This window comes from Zonotrichia leucophrys, chromosome Z (genome assembly GCF_028769735.1).
Source record: "Zonotrichia leucophrys gambelii isolate GWCS_2022_RI chromosome Z, RI_Zleu_2.0, whole genome shotgun sequence".
NCBI classification, from domain to species: Eukaryota; Metazoa; Chordata; class Aves; order Passeriformes; family Passerellidae; genus Zonotrichia; species Zonotrichia leucophrys.
Window position 1 is genome coordinate 32,165,753 of NC_088200.1, and position 16,760 is coordinate 32,182,512.

Consider the following 16,760-nt stretch of genomic DNA (forward strand, 5'->3'; position numbering starts at 1 on the left):
TGTGGCCAGCAGGGCCAGGGCAGGGATTGTCCCCCTGTGCTGGGCACTGGTGAGGCCACACCTGGAATCCTGTGTTCAGTTTTGGGCTCCTCATTTTATAGGGAGAATGTTGACGTGCTGGAGCATGTGCAATGAAGGGCAGCAAGGCTGGTGAAGGGTCTGGAGCACAGATCCTATGCAGAGCAGCTGAGGGAGCTGGGATTGTTTATCCTGAAGAAAAGGAGGCTCAGGGGAGACCTTATCACTGCCTACACCTGCCTGAAAGGAGGGTGCAGTCATATGGGAGTCAGTGTCTTTCTTCTCTCAGATAACCAGTGACAGAATGAGAAGCCACAGCCTTAAGCTGAGCCAGGGGAAGCTAAGACTAGACACCAGAAAAAAATTCTTCACTGAAGGAGTGATTAGGCACTGTAGCTGTCTACCCAGGGAGGTGTTGGTGTCACCATCCCTGGATGTGTTTAAAACAAGACTGGACATGTTGCTCAGTACCATGGTCTTGTTGGTGACGTGCTGCTCAGTCATAAGTTGGACTTGATGATCTCAAAGGTCCTTTCCAACCTACTTAACTCTGTTATTCTGTGATTCTGTGATTCTGTGATTCTGAAACGCTGGAGCAGGTTGCCCAGAGAGGTGATAGATACCCCAACCCTGGAGCTCATTCAAAGTCAGGTTCAAAGGAGTTCTGAACAAAGTGATTTAGGTGAAACTGTCCCTACCCATGGCAGGAGTGTAGGACTAGGTGACCTTTAAAGGCCCCTTCCAACCCTAACTATTCTGAGATTCTAGTATTCTGTGAAAATACTTGCTGGATCTTGCTCCAGATAAAAATCTTTCATCTCCTAAGGGATGAATTCCAAGCTGCAGAATAGCACAGTCATGAAAAACTGAAACATAACAACTCTAAAAATTGCCATACACAGTAAAATGCATACTTCTTTTTTTTTTTTTTTTACAATGTTTGCTTTTTACCAACATGGTGATTGAGGTATGGTCCATGTGTGGGTAGAAATAGCTGTGTAAAACTGAGGTTACAAAGGATGAGATTAACAAGTAGAAAGAGAGAAACCTGAAGAGTCACTGGCTCCTGCGGGGCAGATAACCCAGCTGCTGGTCTTTAATTGACACTTAGCTAAACTGTGTGGCTCTCTCTTGATTGGACTGAGTATTTAGTCTGAATTATTAGTTTCCTAATATTTAGCACCAGAACAGGAGCAGCCTTCCTTCCTTCCTTCCTTCCTTCCTTCCTTCCTTCCTTCCTTCCTTCCTTCCTTCCTTCCTTCCTTCCTTCCTTCCTTCCTTCCTTCCTTCCTTCCTTCCTTCCTTCCTTCCTTCCTTCCTTCCTTCCTTCCTTCCGCGACTTCCTTCCGCCACTTCCTTCCGCCACTTCCTTCCGCCACTTCCGCCACTTCCGCCACTTCCTTCCGCCACTTCCTTCCGCCACTTCCGCCACTTCCGCCACTTCCGCCACTTCCGCCACTTCCTTCCGCCACTTGCTTCCTTCCTTCCTTCCGCCACTTCCTTCCGCCACTTCCTTCCGCCACTTCCTTCCGCCACTTCCTTCCGCCACTTCCTTCCTTCCTTCCTTCCTTCCTTCCGCCACTTCCTTCCTTCCTTCCTTCCTTCCTTCCTTCCTTCCTTCCTTCCTTCCTTCCTTCCTTCCTTCCTTCCTTCCTTCCGCCACTTCCTTCCGCCACTTCCTTCCGCCACTTCCTTCCGCCACTTCCTTCCGCCACTTCCTTCCGCCACTTCCTTCCTTCCTTCCTTCCGCCACTTCCTTCCTTCCTTCCGCCACTTCCTTCCTTCCTTCCGCCACTTCCTTCCGCCACTTCCTTCCGCCACTTCCTTCCGCCACTTCCTTCCGCCACTTCCTTCCGCCACTTCCTTCCTTCCTTCCGCCACTTCCTTCCGCCACTTCCTTCCGCCACTTCCTTCCTTCCTTCTCCGCCACTTCCTTCCGCCACTTCCTTCCTTCCGCCACTTCCTTCCGCCACTTCCTTCCACCACTTCCTTCCGCCACTTCCTTCCGCCACTTCCTTCCTTCCTTCCGCCACTTCCTTCCTTCCGCCACTTCCTTCCTTCCTCCCTTCCTTCCTTCCTTCCTTCCGCCACTTCCTTCCGCCACTTCCTTCCGCCACTTCCTTCCGCCACTTCCTTCCGCCACTTCCTTCCTTCCTTCCTTCCTTCCTTCCTTCCTTCCTTCCTTCCTTCCTTCCTTCCTTCCTTCCTTCCTTCCTTCCTTCCTTCCTTCCTTCCTTCCTTCCTTCCGCTCCTTCCTTCCTTCCTTCCGCCACTTCCTTCCTTCCTTCCTTCCGCCACTTCCTTCCTTCCGCCACTTCCTTCCTTCCTTCCTTCCGCCATCCTTCCTTCCTTCCTTCCGCCACTTCTGCCACTTCCTTCCGCCACTTCCGCCACTTCCTTCTGCCACTTCGTCCACTTCCTTCCTTCTGCCACTTCCGCCACTTCGACTTCCTTCCTTCCACTTTCTGCCACTCATGATTGCCATGAATGTTAAGATGAAAAGGTTTGCTCTGAGAAAATAATTTGGTACTTTTTTCCCAGAGTATCCTGGTCCATCTGCCCCCCTGAGATTAGCCACCAAAAATTCTTGTTTACAAAATTGTATATATCCTGAGACATGGGAATTTTGCCTCAGGCATCACTATTGAGACCTGTTTCACACACACTAGTAATAATTTCAAAATTTTTATTAAATTATATCCTTAGCATATAAAACCAATAGTATAAAAACACTGTCAAAATGTTTAAAAAATCCATTTTTATCTGACTTTTTAAAACGTCAGCATGAATGATGTGTCTGATAACTGATGCTTTCTTCATTTGACATTAGTGCTGCATGCAATTTATTCCTTCTTCCAGAGACTGACTATATCCCTGGGTTGTTTAACACTTGAATTTCATCCTGCTGCAATACATTTTTTTTTTATTAAACTTGTGTCTGGTTGAGGACAGGGATTAATTGTTAATAATTCTTCTGTATTCTTCTCTTGTACACACTGAAAAAAAAATTTAGATTCCTGTCAATTTTTTTTGTTTTGTGGTGAAATAGAAGAGGAGAAGGCTGTATGGACAGTCCTGACCATTACTGACATCAAAGGATTAAATATGTCTTGTTGGCTGTGCCTTGTGATTCCAATCACAAAAATATCTTCAAGCTTGGGGAACAGCACTCTTTTTATCAGTCTTTTAGGTATCCAGGCAAATTCAAGCCAAAACTCATTTCCTTCTAGATCTGCTGCCTATCTCTTGCCCTTCTGACTGTCTCCTCATGAGCTTCTAAACAGTCCCACAGAAAAGTCAAGTCACCTTCACCAACAGGGGTCTAAAGTGCTACCACAAAGTAATAGCTCAGTTACAGAATCACAGAATCATTAAGGCTGGGAAAGAAACCTCCAAGTGTATCGAGTCCAACCTTTGACCAATCACCACCCTGTCTGGATCAGATCTTGCTAAATTAGAGCCAATTTTATTTTAAAGTAATATAATTTTTTAAATTTAAATTAAATACATTTTTTAAAATACCGAATTACAATTTCAATATACAATAGAAGTAGCTGCTTCTAGACTCTGAATTTAGGTTTCCTCAGACATGATCCCTTTTTGATTTTTTACCTGCTTCTTCAGGAACAGGAGGATGAAGCAGCAAGGAAGGAGAAAGATTTTGTTTTGTCCCTTCATCTCCTACTCAAAAGTAAAGGGTAAGTGGACCCTAATACTGAGCTTTGCAGTATTTGTGTCGGGGTACTTCAGCTGTCATACCTGAGTAGCTCCTGCTTTCTGGTTATATTTAGGATATACCTTGAAGGACGATGGCAGTCAGTACCGTGCCCTCAAGGGTGGGACTGCCTGGCTCAGGATGTATGGACCAAGAGCAGGATGAGCTGCAGTCCCTGCTTGACACTCCAGGAGGAATCCAAGGAGCTCGGTTTCACACGCAAACTCCTCAATTCTTTGGGGTTTGAATGCAACAAAGACAAGATTACCTCATTTGGAGAGGCTGGCACTTTGTGTGCACTTACATTTGGAATGAATTCCAGAAAATGTGCAATATGTGGTATGGATATACTCTACAGTCCTACTGAAAAATTTTCATTACAGCAGCTACTGTCCCTATTCAGAAGTTATGGTGCCAAAGCCCAGTAGCCTTTCAGAATAATAATAATAGTATTTGGCTCTAAAGCTGTAGATTTACCAGGCTACTTTGTGTTACAAGACGAAATTGGTAAAATTCTACAAGTATATTACACAAAGACAACAAAAGGAAAAAATATGCAAATCTTTACGTTGTCTGTAAAGACTGCTGGAATTTATATGTGTGAATTATTTTGCTGTCTATTATAATCTACTCTGTGTTACATTATTTCACTTCACTATTGCTGCTACTTATCTTATGCACACCATAAGCCCTAAAATCCACCCAGGAAATGAAAGAAAAAATTCAATTGCTCCATAAAAAATAAGCTTTTCACTCAAGGAGAGTGCTTATTGTAACCATCCATACTAGTTGAAACACAGCAGTAAAAGTTGATTGAATGATGAATGAAATAACGTCCCCTTTTTCCTCTCTTTCTATTTTGTCAAAATCTGTAGGAAGTTCTTTGAACTAAATGTAATTATTTCTTCTTCCAATATATGTATCACTATCCTTTTCCTTTTTTAGGAAAATACAGATGCTGAAAATTAAAATATTTTCAAATCGAAGAGGCTACTCATTACTTGAACTTTAGATATTAGAGAAAAATAAATGCAGTCTGTGTGATGCATCAGAAGGTTGTTGAAGTTCTCAGCTTGTTGCCATGCAGGTGCATTTATAATTACTTCATAACCCACTGCTATTTTTCTCTCTTAGCAGGTTATCACCTTTGTCTTCCACGGCTCAATAAAGTTCCCTAGGGCACCACTAGACTGATTTGGATATTGCAAGTAAATAGGAAACATTTTCTAGTTTCACATGTAATTTATTTATTTGTTATTCACATAGTTCTTCATAAATATTGTCAAATTACATATTCAGATATGCAAATCTCTTTTAGTGGTTGTGATGCAGTTTTCTGTGGCTATTTTTGCATAATTTTATAATATTAAACAATTTTAATAATTTCAATATTAACAATGTATTATAGGACACAAACTGTGTTTGTATCATAAGTCACTAAACACGGCTGCTACTTTGTATTGCTTGAAATGTTTTTCTCCATTGCATGGCTCATAAAGGAGAAGATTAAATTTACCTAAGACTAGACGTTACCTGTCTTTCATTTCAATAACTCAAATTTTTTTTTTTATTGCTACAGTAACCTTTTTTAGCAAATCACATTCTGTTGTGATACTGTGCAAGTTTGCAATATGCTCAAAAAATTCCACATGCATTTTCTTGAAATCCATCACAAAGCATTTTTTTGCCTGTTGCTTCTAACAAAGCCCCTTATTTTACTAATAGTAAGGGGGTTGACGGAGAGAAAGAGAGAGAGAAAGAATTATTGGTCCCTTTGGTCTCCCTTGGTAAAGCCAGGCTAGAAATATGTGAAAATCTGATTTTTTAAAAAATTCTATGGAACTGAAGATGATAATGGGGCTTCAAAAGCAAATCTCACAGCAATTTAATGATAGTCAGTTGAAAATCTAGAAAACTTTTAACTCAGCAATTTTGAGAAATTGACTGACTTGTGAATGGGAAATGGGGAAATAAATCCTGAGGACTACTGAAAATTACATATTCAGGCAACTAGCTCAAGAATTTTCTGTATTTTCTGGTTTACAGACAAAAATGTCTGTAATTGAAGTACAGTGGGGGAAATTGCCTCTTTGACCTCTATGGTATTTTGATTAAATCCATGTGCACTTAGCTATGTCACAAAAAGGTAGCATATCAGCTGGCTCAAGAAATAATAAGTGGAATTCATGTCTTCTGCAATTCTTCTGAAGACAATAGTATTCTTCAATGGAAAGACTTGATCCAAGGAATTTCCTGACCTTTTGTTTTGTTGTTGTTGTTTCTTGGGGCTGGGAGACAGACAATAGATAAGCATTCAAAGGCAGATGGAAAAGAGCTACTGGCCTGCACAAAGCTGGCAGTGGCTCTTAGCACTGGGTGCAGAAAAGACAAAGAGCAAAATGTGCTGAGGTCAATTTTCAATGGACACTTTGACCCAATCAGACCCTTGTTGGCTTAGTGCTGACCTGGCCTGAGGTTTATAATCATCTGCCCAATGTGAGACAGCAGCTGTCTCCATTTCAGGAGCATAAGTTTCTGAAAATATATTCCAGTACCGAGTCTCCTCCAAGAAAACAAGCTGAGCTGATTCTCTGTCCTGAATGCTTTCACTGTCTGACTGCTTCTTTCTTGCCTTGTGGACACTGAAATTTAAAAAAAAACTCCTCCAAAGCCCCAAAGACTATCACTTCTCCAGGGTTTTTACCTACACTTTGCCCATGTTTTCACCACTTCTGGGTAGAGAGGCAAAGAGGCCAGAAGGTGACGGCAACTGAATGCCATCAATTTGAAGGCAACACCCATCCAAGTATTTTGTCTGTGTAAGACGTGACTATGCCACAATCTGTGCTTTAGACTGGTCTTGTTAAAGGCAACCAGCCAAACTTTACTGCAGGCAGCACCTCTGAGTGTGGTCCAGGTGCTGTTTTGCTTCACTTCAGCTGGAACATTCTTCCAAAGGCCAACCAAAAATTGTCAACCAAGATCTTGACTCCAAAGACATAAAATTTACATGTAAATTTTAATAGCTTTCACAATTTGAAAGTGAAACAGCTTTCTCATATATTTCACAACTCACTTTGGTTCAAAAATGTATGCTTATAGCAGTTCAAGCAGACAACCATTGTATATATTGTATATATTTTGTATATATATATCTGTGTATATACATATATATGTATCTTTTGGAAAGCATTTTGATATCAAACTGAAGAAAAAAATTTTCTCTCTGAGCAACTTGACAAAAAAACTAGATTGTGTACCAACTCTGCCTCATCAAGCAGATTTCACCTTAAAGATTGGATTACACATGTTATTCAATAGTGAGGATATGCCTGAAATGGTATAGCATGTGTTGTATGATACTTACTTCAGTGCATTCTGTACCAAATCCATTAGACCTATGTCTGCCCACCAAACTAAGCACAGTGGGGATGCCAAGAGGTAGGAACAAGATACATGTTAAAACAGGCCACAGAGAGCACCTTTATCTTACATCATTCTCATTGCTCCTGTGTGTACATAAGCTATGGCTCAGCTGGGGGTGTAAATAGCTCTGAAATGTGAAAGTCGATTTGAAAGGATTATATTGACCCTGAGATGCTTCAAGCGCCTTTTGGTACAAACAATAAATAAATACATTATTGCAATAGGAGGAAATACTGACCTCTGCTTGTGCTGGCTAGCATTTTCATCATGACTCTTGTACCTATTTCACTTTCTTCAAGTTTGTTTCTTTGCAAGAAATGTTTTGGTTTTTTAAGAAAGAACTCACTACATTAAACAGTTCTGTGAAAAATTCAGAAACTATGTGGATGGCCATCTGCCTCTGATTTTTGCGGGTGGGGAGATGGGTTCTGGGTTTGGGTTGAGTTGGGTTGGGTTATTTGTTGCCCTATCCATTTTTTTTCAGGTTTAGTAATTATAATATATTTTATAATCCATTTGTTTCCTATCCTTCATCTTCATTCTTCTGGACAATACTGACAGTCTGCCAAACTAACTTGGCACAGACATTTGCAAGGCTGGAGGAACTTGTAAGTACATGTAAGTACAGTTCTCTTTGTGCTTGAGCATCTTTTTAGTCAAGAGAGATAAGTGAATCTTCTGTCATTCACTGCCCAAGTCAAGAAACTACCCCATTATATTATATAGTTTAGAGTACATTCTTGCTGTGGAAAGGATTATTCACCAAAACTTTTTGCTTCCAGTCCAACAGAAGATATTTCATGCTGTGCAATTGCCCCTGAAGTCACACTGGTTACCTGGGGAGAACACGAGCTCAGCTGTGAGCAGCAAGGTAAGGTGAGGCTCATAGCAGCATTTTCCCAAACAGGGAGACTTGGACTGAGATCCAGAGGTACAGAAGACACTGTAGCTTCCAAAGCTCTGAGACGTGGTCATTTCTAGATTTTGCAGAACACCAACAGGACTGTTTGCATGCTAGATTATAGCCATTTTGGGTTTTCTCCAGCCACATATAAAGGGGTCATAGTCACCTCTACTGTTAAAACAGAATCTCTGTTAAAACTGGGCAGCTATGAAGCAGAAATTCACTTGCATCATCATTTTGTTTCTTCTCTCTGGGGATGAATCACTTCTCTGTGTGTTTTAGTGCAAGATTCGCAGTGTTGTCCTGAAAAATGCTTGAAACTGCAGATTCTAGAGACCAGGTTTTTAATTATGAGTATATTTAGGGACATTGGTTTGAGGGGTTTTGCTGTTTTTACCAGACATACAGTACGTTGCTGTCAGGATGGGACTGAGAGGGGAAAGAAAGGCGTATCAAGAATCTTATGTTGAAAATTTCTATTTAAACAGATGAAGTTTTATGGTTTCAAAATTTGTTTTTCAGTTTGGACGAAACCACTTCAAGCCTACAGGTCTTTTTCTCATTCCTATCTGTTCATCCCTCTAGTCCCAAACATAAATACTGTTGGCCAGTGTAAGTATATTTCAATTGCTCTGCCAGCACTTCTTGTCAGATGTGTGATTCAGTCCCAAATTCAGCCTCAACTGGAGCCAAAGAGCATAGAAAATCTAGAGTTATGAAACTATTATTTTTTTACAACAGTCTAAAGAGGCATTTTAAAGGAAGATAAGGTTAAAGCCTTTATATCTGTACTTATCTTTGATATTCACAATTGACTCAAGTTGTTAAAACTCAGTTTTCTGTGCTCTGTTTAACACATAAAATCTTTTTGCTTGCTATTTGGATTTTTCTTTATTTATTTCTTGAACTTCCATAGGACCTTAAAACTGAAATTAACCTGTCTGAACTGCAGGGACGTTGCTTGTTAGTGGGCCAAATAAAATACTGCAACTAACCACAAATACCGATTTAATGCGAAATTGATTTAAAAAACACTGGGTTGGTTGGTTTTCAGGGATTTGATTAGGTTGGGTTTTTCCTAAATTGGAGTGGAAATTAAATTAAGAATTTGAAAATCACAGTTCAGAAACAAAAAGCTCTATATTTTAAAGCAGGTCGTTTCCTCCGCATTATAAATTTTATTGCAAAGGAAAAAAAAAAAAAAAAGGGAGGGAAGGCAACAGAAGGAGGGAGAACGTTAAACTGTTCAGAGAAACAGTCCCACGGAGTTCTGGGCTGGTTCTTCCGTCGTGGCTGGTGCAGGGAAGAAGGAGCGGGATGCTGTGGAGCCGCCCCGGCTCTGGAGTCTCGGGGCGCGGCCCGTGTGGCCGTGCCACGGTCCAGAGGGAGGCCGAGGTGAGCGGCTGCTGGTGCGGGCGGCGGGACAGCGGTCCCCGCGCTGTCCTGGCGGGGCCCGGCGCCGTGCCCAGAGCCCTGCCCGGGGAAGGAGCGGGCGGAGACCGCGCGGGGAAGCCGGGGCAGCGCTGGGCAGGAAAGGGCGCGTCCCGCCGGCTGGGGCCGGCCCGAGGCAGCTGCGCTTCCAGGCTCCGGGACTCCCAAGGGGGAGCCTGGGGCAAGATGGCCCGGGCACGGGTGCCCTGGTACCCCCGCTATCCTCAGCCGTGCAGCGCGGGCTGGCCCAGAGGGTATAGCGAGCTCGGAAGGGGCACCCCACTGGTTGCCCCGTCTCTGTACCGCGCTTCCAGGTCCTGGGGCTCTCGGGGAAGTCGGGTGGCCCTGTCCCATCCCATCCCGCCACGCAGCCAGGAGCCAACCCCGCGGAGCAGCGGGGACCCCGCGCGGTCGGTCTGTCTGTCTGTCTGTCTGTCATGGGGGACCGGGGGGCGGCCATGCAGTCCCAGCTGAGAGCGCTGCCGCGGAGTTTACAGGAAGCTTTACGAAGAAAAAAATTATTTGGAAAAAGGCAAAACGTGGAGGAGCCGACTTGAAGTTGGCAGGATTCAAGGAAGGATTCCCTGAGAGGAGCAAGCCCCTCCTGCGCTGGTCGCAGCAGCAGCAATCCCCCAGCACCGCCGGCGCTCACGGGCACTCCTTGCCCCGCTCCTTGCCCCGCCTCTGCCCAGGCCCACCCGCGGAGCGCCGCGCTCCCAAAGTCACCGGGCACCTGAGTAAGTACTCCGGAGAAGTTTCGTCTCCCTAATCGCTCTAGGCTAACTCCTCTGACACTTGGAGAACATCTAGGACGCGTGTGGTTAGGAGTGATCAAAGAAGAGATAAGATCAAAGATCACTTTAATTGCGAAAATGAGGCCAAATAAGATTTTCAGAAAACCAGCTACATATCGGAGGTTGTCAAAAGCACTATTTTCGTTTAATGTAAGCGGTTGAAGTTCAGAAATTACTGGACACTTACATTCACGTGACACGCATATTTCACATTCCCTTTTACTTACAAGCAACACAGATTGCACAAAAATAAACAGGAAAAATATATATATGTATATATATATTTGGTCAAGCATTCATTCCAGGCGACCCGTCGCAGGGGTGAGCGGCAGCCGGCCCAGTGCCGGTGTCCGGCCCGGCGCCTTTCCCTCCTCCTCGGGCCGAAGGCGAGCCCAGCTCCCGGCCGCAGCCGGAGGGAAAGGCGGGGGCAGCGGAGGGGCAGGGGCGCTTTGCGGCGGGCAGGCAGCCCTGCCCCAGCCCCGGGCAGGCGAGGAAGGGCAAGTACACCGGGCTTCCCGGGGCCGAGCAGCGGGGCTAGCGGCACAGGGGGCACTCTTTGCGGACGGAGGCTTGCAGAGCCGTCCCGGGGACTGGCCAGATCAGCAAGGAGAGCCCTCAGGACACTGCCTGCTTCTGGCCGTGGCTCTCAGACCTTCTCACATTGGAAGGTGCTTACCCCCGCCAGGGCTCGCCCGGAGGAGGAAAGAGCCTGTCCCTTCCCAGTCTGCGGCGAGATGCTGCTTTTCCCCACCTGCGACTGCCGCTGGCTGATGCTCTCGGCCCCTCCCCTACTGCCACGGAGCACATGGCAATGTTTTGGTTGATAGGTTTGGATCGTTTTGTTGTTGTTTTTCTTTTTTTTTTCTTCTTTTTCTTTTTTTTTTTTTTTCCTCCCGAGCAAATGTGCCGCCGCTGACTGACTCCGAAGCAACCGCAACGTCTCAGGAGAAACTTTCAAGCGGCTTAAGGAAGGAAAAAAAAAAAAAAAAAAAAGAGGAAAAAAGAGAAAGAAACGCTACTTCACAGGCTGCTTACACTCCCTGTGCCGTTGCGTGCGCGGTGTACTCAGGGACAGTCGCATGGCGCCAAGCCTTTCCTTGCTGGGAAACACTGGGTCCAAGGCATTTAAAAAAAATAATCCCCATAAATCTCCATATATAATGAGGCGTGCGGTTGGGGTTTTAAGTCCCATAATTTCCCTGTGTTGTAACAAAGGGAACCCCGGTGAACTGGCAGGTCCTAGCATACCAGGAGGGCTGTCAGGCACACGTAACACAGACGGGGACGTTGCTGTAAGTACTTTTAAAGGTTACTAAACACGGGCGGTTTTCCCCCAAGAACATCCACTTGAGGGTTTCACAAACAGGGAAGCAACGCGCCCAAAGCTCCTTCCTCGGCTCGAGGAGTCGCCTTCAGCCTCCATACTCACACCCCCAGACCGAGGTCGGACCCAGTCCACTGCCGTCGCCTCGTAAATCCAAGAATAATCCCCGACACGGCGGTTTCCTGCATAGGGTGGTTTTGTTTTACCGATGCTACTCGGGCAGACACTATGGTTTACAGCCACCACAAACAACGACCTGCAAACCCTAAGTCTACCCAGAATGATGGAGAGTGGGAGGGAGGCGGGAGCGCCGGGAGGGACAGGAGCGGCCGCGGAGCCCTCCCGGGCCGGGCGTCCCCGGTCGTTCCCAACCGAGCCCCGCAGGGCTTGTCCGGCGGGCGCCAAGCGAGGGAGCGGGGGTGCCGGATCCCCCGCCCTTGGCGAGGGTGTGCAGGGGCTGGGAGGGGGTACACTGCGGCTCGGGGCAGGCGCGGGGGGAAGTAACAGGATCCCATTGCCCCGTCCAGGAGTGGCGGGCTTCACTGCCGGCAAAATTTGCACTTGATAATTTTCTTAAAAGCACTTTGGAAGTCTTTGTTGAAATACGCATAGATAATGGGGTTGAGAAGGGAGTTGGAGTAGCCCAGCCAGTTGATGACTGCCCCCAGCCACTCGGGCATGTAGCACTTACTGTCACAAAAGGGCAGGACCAGGGCCACGATGAAGAACGGCAGCCAGCAGAGGATAAAGGTGCCCATAATGATGCCCAGGGTCTTGACAGTCTTCCTCTCCCGGGACAGAGCCATTCTGCGTTTGGCTTCCGTGTTCTTCTCGTTGCGCCTCTCGAAAGAGGGCGGCGGGGGGGAGCCGCACGCCTCGCTGGGCAGCGGCAGGTGAGTCTTGGAGGAACTGTTGCAGTGCTGGACCTCGATGATCTCCAGGGCGGTCCCGTCCTGGCCCTGCCGCACCGCGCCGTTGACACAAGCGCCGGGCTTGGGATCTACAGTCCGCCGCCAGCCCTTGCCGGGCTCCCCGTTGCCTTTCTTCGCGGTGGCCGGAGAGAGGGTGAGGCATGTGTCGGCGATTTTTTTCTTCTCTGCTTTCTTTACTGTCTTGCGGATCCTAAAGCGTGCCGCCTTGAAGATGCGACCGTAGAGCACCAGCATGAGAAGAAGCGGAATGTAGAAGGCGCCGAAGGTGGAGTAGATGGTGTACCCGTGGTCCTTGCTGATGGTGCAGGCGTCGGGGTTCGAGCGGTCCTCCGGCGTCCTCCAGCCCAGCATGGGCGGGATGGATATCAAGAAGCCGATAAGCCAGGTCAGGCTGATGAGCACGGCCGCCCGCCGGGGAGTTCGCTTGTTCACATAGTCAATGGGGTCCGTGATGGCCCAGTACCTGTCCAAAGCGATGGCGCACAGGTGCAGGATAGACGAGGTGCAGCAAAGCACGTCCAGCGAGATGAAGATGTCGCAGGTGACCTGCCCCAGCGTCCACTTGTTCAGCACCTGGTAGAGGGCCGCCATGGGCAGCACCAGCACGGACACCATGAGGTCGGTGACGGCCAGCGAGCCGATCAAATAGTTGGCCACGGTTTGCAGGGAGCGCTCCAGGGCGATGGCTGCGATCACGCAGGCGTTGCCGCTCACGGCGCACAGGATAAGCGTGCCCAGGAGCAGGGAGGTCAGCACCTGGTAGCCCAGGGTCATCTCGGCGAGGCCGGGGCCGCTTGTCCCCTCGGGGGAGCGCGCTGGGGAGGTAGTATTGTTGGCCACATCCATGCCGGCGGGGGGTGGGGGGGGGTCGCTTCAGGAGACAGACATGGGAAGAGATGCCGGTCACTTGTGCGCTCCCCTGGCAGGAGGCATCGGCGCCCCGTGCGGTTTCGCCACGCCGGGCACCCCCCGATCCACCACCCCTCCCTCCCCTATATAGCGCGGCGGGAGGCGGCCGAAGCTCGGAGGACGGCGGCTGGCGGAGCCGCCCCGCGCCCGCCCATCCCCGCCGCCCCTGCCCAGCGCGCAGCCCCGCACGGCGGGGACGGCCCTCCTGCCGCCGCTTGCCCAGTTCTGCCCCTCGCTCCGCCGCTCACCCGGGCTGCTCCCCCTTGCTCTGCCTCTCCTCGCTTCTCCCTGCCCTCCCTCCCTCCTTACTCTCGCCCCTCCCCGTCCCCCTCCCCTCCTCCCTTTTCGCGGTGGGCTCGCTGGGTCGCCATCGTCGGGTGGGCGCAGATATCATTCCCGTGTCGTTTGCAGGGACACCGCAGATAAATTCCCTACGCCCCCCCCCCCCCTACCCTCCGCCCTTTAAAAATCGCTCCCCTGCTCCGCGCCCCGCAGCACTGGCTCTGGGCTGCCCCTCAGGACCAGCTCCGGGGGGAGCGCAGAGCGGGGAGGGCCCAGGGCGCTCTGCGAGCGGGCACCGCCGCTGCGGCGGGGGCAGCGCTCCCCGGGCTGCCCGGGGCCGGCGGCGCTGGAGGTGCCGATCGCCACCTGCAGGCAGCGCTGCCCGCCCGAGGGCGCGGCTGCGGGGCTGGGCCGGGCGGGACGGGACAGGGCAGGCCAGGCCGTGAGGCTCGGCCCGGCCCGGCCCGGCCCGGCCCGGCCGCCGCAGCGAGCTGCCGGGCTGCCCGGGGAGCGGCGCCGGCCGTGCGGGAGCGCGGGAGAGACCCGTGAGCAGCCCCGGGCCCTGTACAGCTCCCGCTGATCAGCGCTGATGCAGCGATGGAAGCCCAGCTGGCGATGGTTCGTGCCCTCGGCCCTGCGGCTGCCGGACCCCCCGCCCAGCTCCCCGCAGGACGGCAGCGTTACTCCTCGGCCCTTCCGACGGGCGAGTTGCGGTACGTCACGCTAGAGAAACGACTGTCCTCTCACGAGAGTAACAGCGGCGACAGCAGCAAAAAGAAGTAGTGAAAATTACTAAAGAAATCCCAAAACAAAAAACGTTGTAAGTTGTAGTTCAGTCCGATAGGAGGGGAAACGCTGTATCTGAAAGTGAAGTGAGAAATGTATTAGTGAAAATAATCTTAAATAAAGAGTGTCAGATTGGCATATCATAAACAATTCAGTTATTATCCAGTAAATAGAACTAACAGTTGCAAACCTGGGAAGAATCTGTTACAAAAAAAAAAAAAAAAAAAAAAGGTGGTGATGTTTGTAGGCTTCACTCTCTGTGAAAGGCAAACAAAAGTTCTCCAACACACCTCTGTAATAGGTTTTCTACTGTCTTCCAGCTCAGTATTTTTAGTGATCTTTCATTCTGCTCTGTAATTCTCCCATCAAACTCGGTAAATGCAAAAAGCCGAACAACTGCTTAACAGGAAGATTTTCTGATTCTAACTTGATCAAACTTGAGATGAGGTTCACAGAGTCTGCTTTGCGCGGCTTCAGGTGTCCTTCACCGTCTCTCAGTGAACACTTCAAGTTGAATTTGCAGCTTCAAAAACTTGGACAGTTTCCAGCCAGTTCCTTTTTACGAGGGGTCGAGACTGCAATTCTCTGCCCCTAGGCTTGCGATCCCCTCTGTGAATGACCAAAGCATGGAGATTAGCTGGATTAGTAGATCAGAGCTGCACCCTTGCATGCCTTTTGTCTCGCACTAACATTTACAAGGTCTGTGTTCTACTGAATGAAGACTTAATGCTGTTGAGACACAGACGAAATGTAATCGATAGATAAGTATGCATTACGGCTTCACTATCAACACCTATTTTCTTTCTAATGTCAACTCAAATGCATGGCATGGTTGACTTCTAAGCAACTACCTCTTTCAAGAGTGTTTTCCTTCCTCGAAATCAAAGTTTGTGCTTCTTGCTGTTTACTATCAGCCAAAATAAAATAAAATAAAATAAAAATGCAAGTCTAGGAGGCAGGGAAATTTCACCCAACTTTCCTGTATGGACAGGTCATTAGCCTAATTAGATTATCTTGAAATTAGCATTTCAAAGCCACAGGGGATGGAGGCTCTTGGGGAAACTGTTTCCAGAAATGTCTTGCACTGACATGGCCAAGTGAAGTCAATCCCAGACACATTTTGGCGAGAAACTCAATGAGAAAAGGTTGACAGGGTCCTTTTTCAACTGAAAAATTTTAAATCAGCTTTAATTTTTTAATTTTTTTCAGGGTTTGAAGGTCATTTCTCTCCGAATTAAACTAAGAAGCAATTTAGGCAACTGGGGATGAAGGGGAGAGAGTAGGAGGTGGAAGATGTAGAAGAAGGGAAAATCCACTCTTTTGATGTGAGAGTGTCTTAAATCCTAAGCATTTTAAGACCAAAATTCCACTAAAACTTTTAAGCAACTAAATGATTTCCTAATGTCTTTAGATAACCTAGGTAAAGTACCTAGGGAAATTCTTAAGGAAAACCATATCCTCATACAATCCAACCTGATCTGAGAGTAAATGAAAACTTAACACAGCCTTAAAAAGTCAAATTAAAACACTAATATTATTCAGTTAAGATACAGCTGCAGCAAACAAGGGCGTCTTCAGTAAGTACAAAAAGAAAAGCATTAACAATGGTGTCAAAACAGTCTTTTCTGAGCAATTTCATTCCACACTTTTCAAGAATAGAAAAGGAGAGGCTACATATTCTTGATGCTCTCAGACTATGACTGGATTACCTGTTTGTCAAAGTAAAACTGAAATGCCACAAGTCTCTCACAATTTTTTGTTCCTGTGGTTGCGTATTACACTTTGGTTTGAAAAGGATATGAACCTTGGGTTTGTTTTTTTAACTTTTCACCATGATAAAAACAGTATTTGTGATATTCAAGAAATTATATTCCAGTAATACTTTCAAAATAAAAGGGTCAAGGACCTAGGGAGAGAAGGAAATTAATGATTTCAGGTCACTGAAACTGATAGAGTGCGTACAGTTTTCTGTGAGAGAAGCTCCAAACTGGTGAAAGGAAGCGTGTAACTGAAAGGCAACCTACTGCACCTTCTCGAATTTTCTATTTAGGCATCTTGTAAGTGTAGTCAAAAGGAATTCTTACTACTCCACACAGCTGAAAACCTTCTGAGAAACAGCTGTAACTTTAAAATACAGAGAAGCAAACAGGAACTTAATGTCTGAAGTGGCTGTATCATTTAAATACATCCTCTTCACACAAGGACATGCATTTCACCATAAGATCCACTTCAGGATATC

At 47.3% G+C, this 16,760-nt stretch overlaps 1 protein-coding gene across 1 annotated transcript; it reads right to left on the reverse strand.

Annotated features, from left to right (window-relative positions):
• Nucleotides 1-10,377: 10,377 nt before the first annotated feature.
• Nucleotides 10,378-13,626, reverse strand: HTR1A (5-hydroxytryptamine receptor 1A). Its single transcript, XM_064736569.1, has one exon. The coding sequence runs from the start codon at nt 13,388-13,390 to the stop codon at nt 12,152-12,154; it is 1,239 nt and encodes a 412-aa protein (XP_064592639.1). The 5' UTR covers nt 13,391-13,626; the 3' UTR covers nt 10,378-12,151.
• Between the last annotated feature and the right edge of the window lie 3,134 nt (nt 13,627-16,760).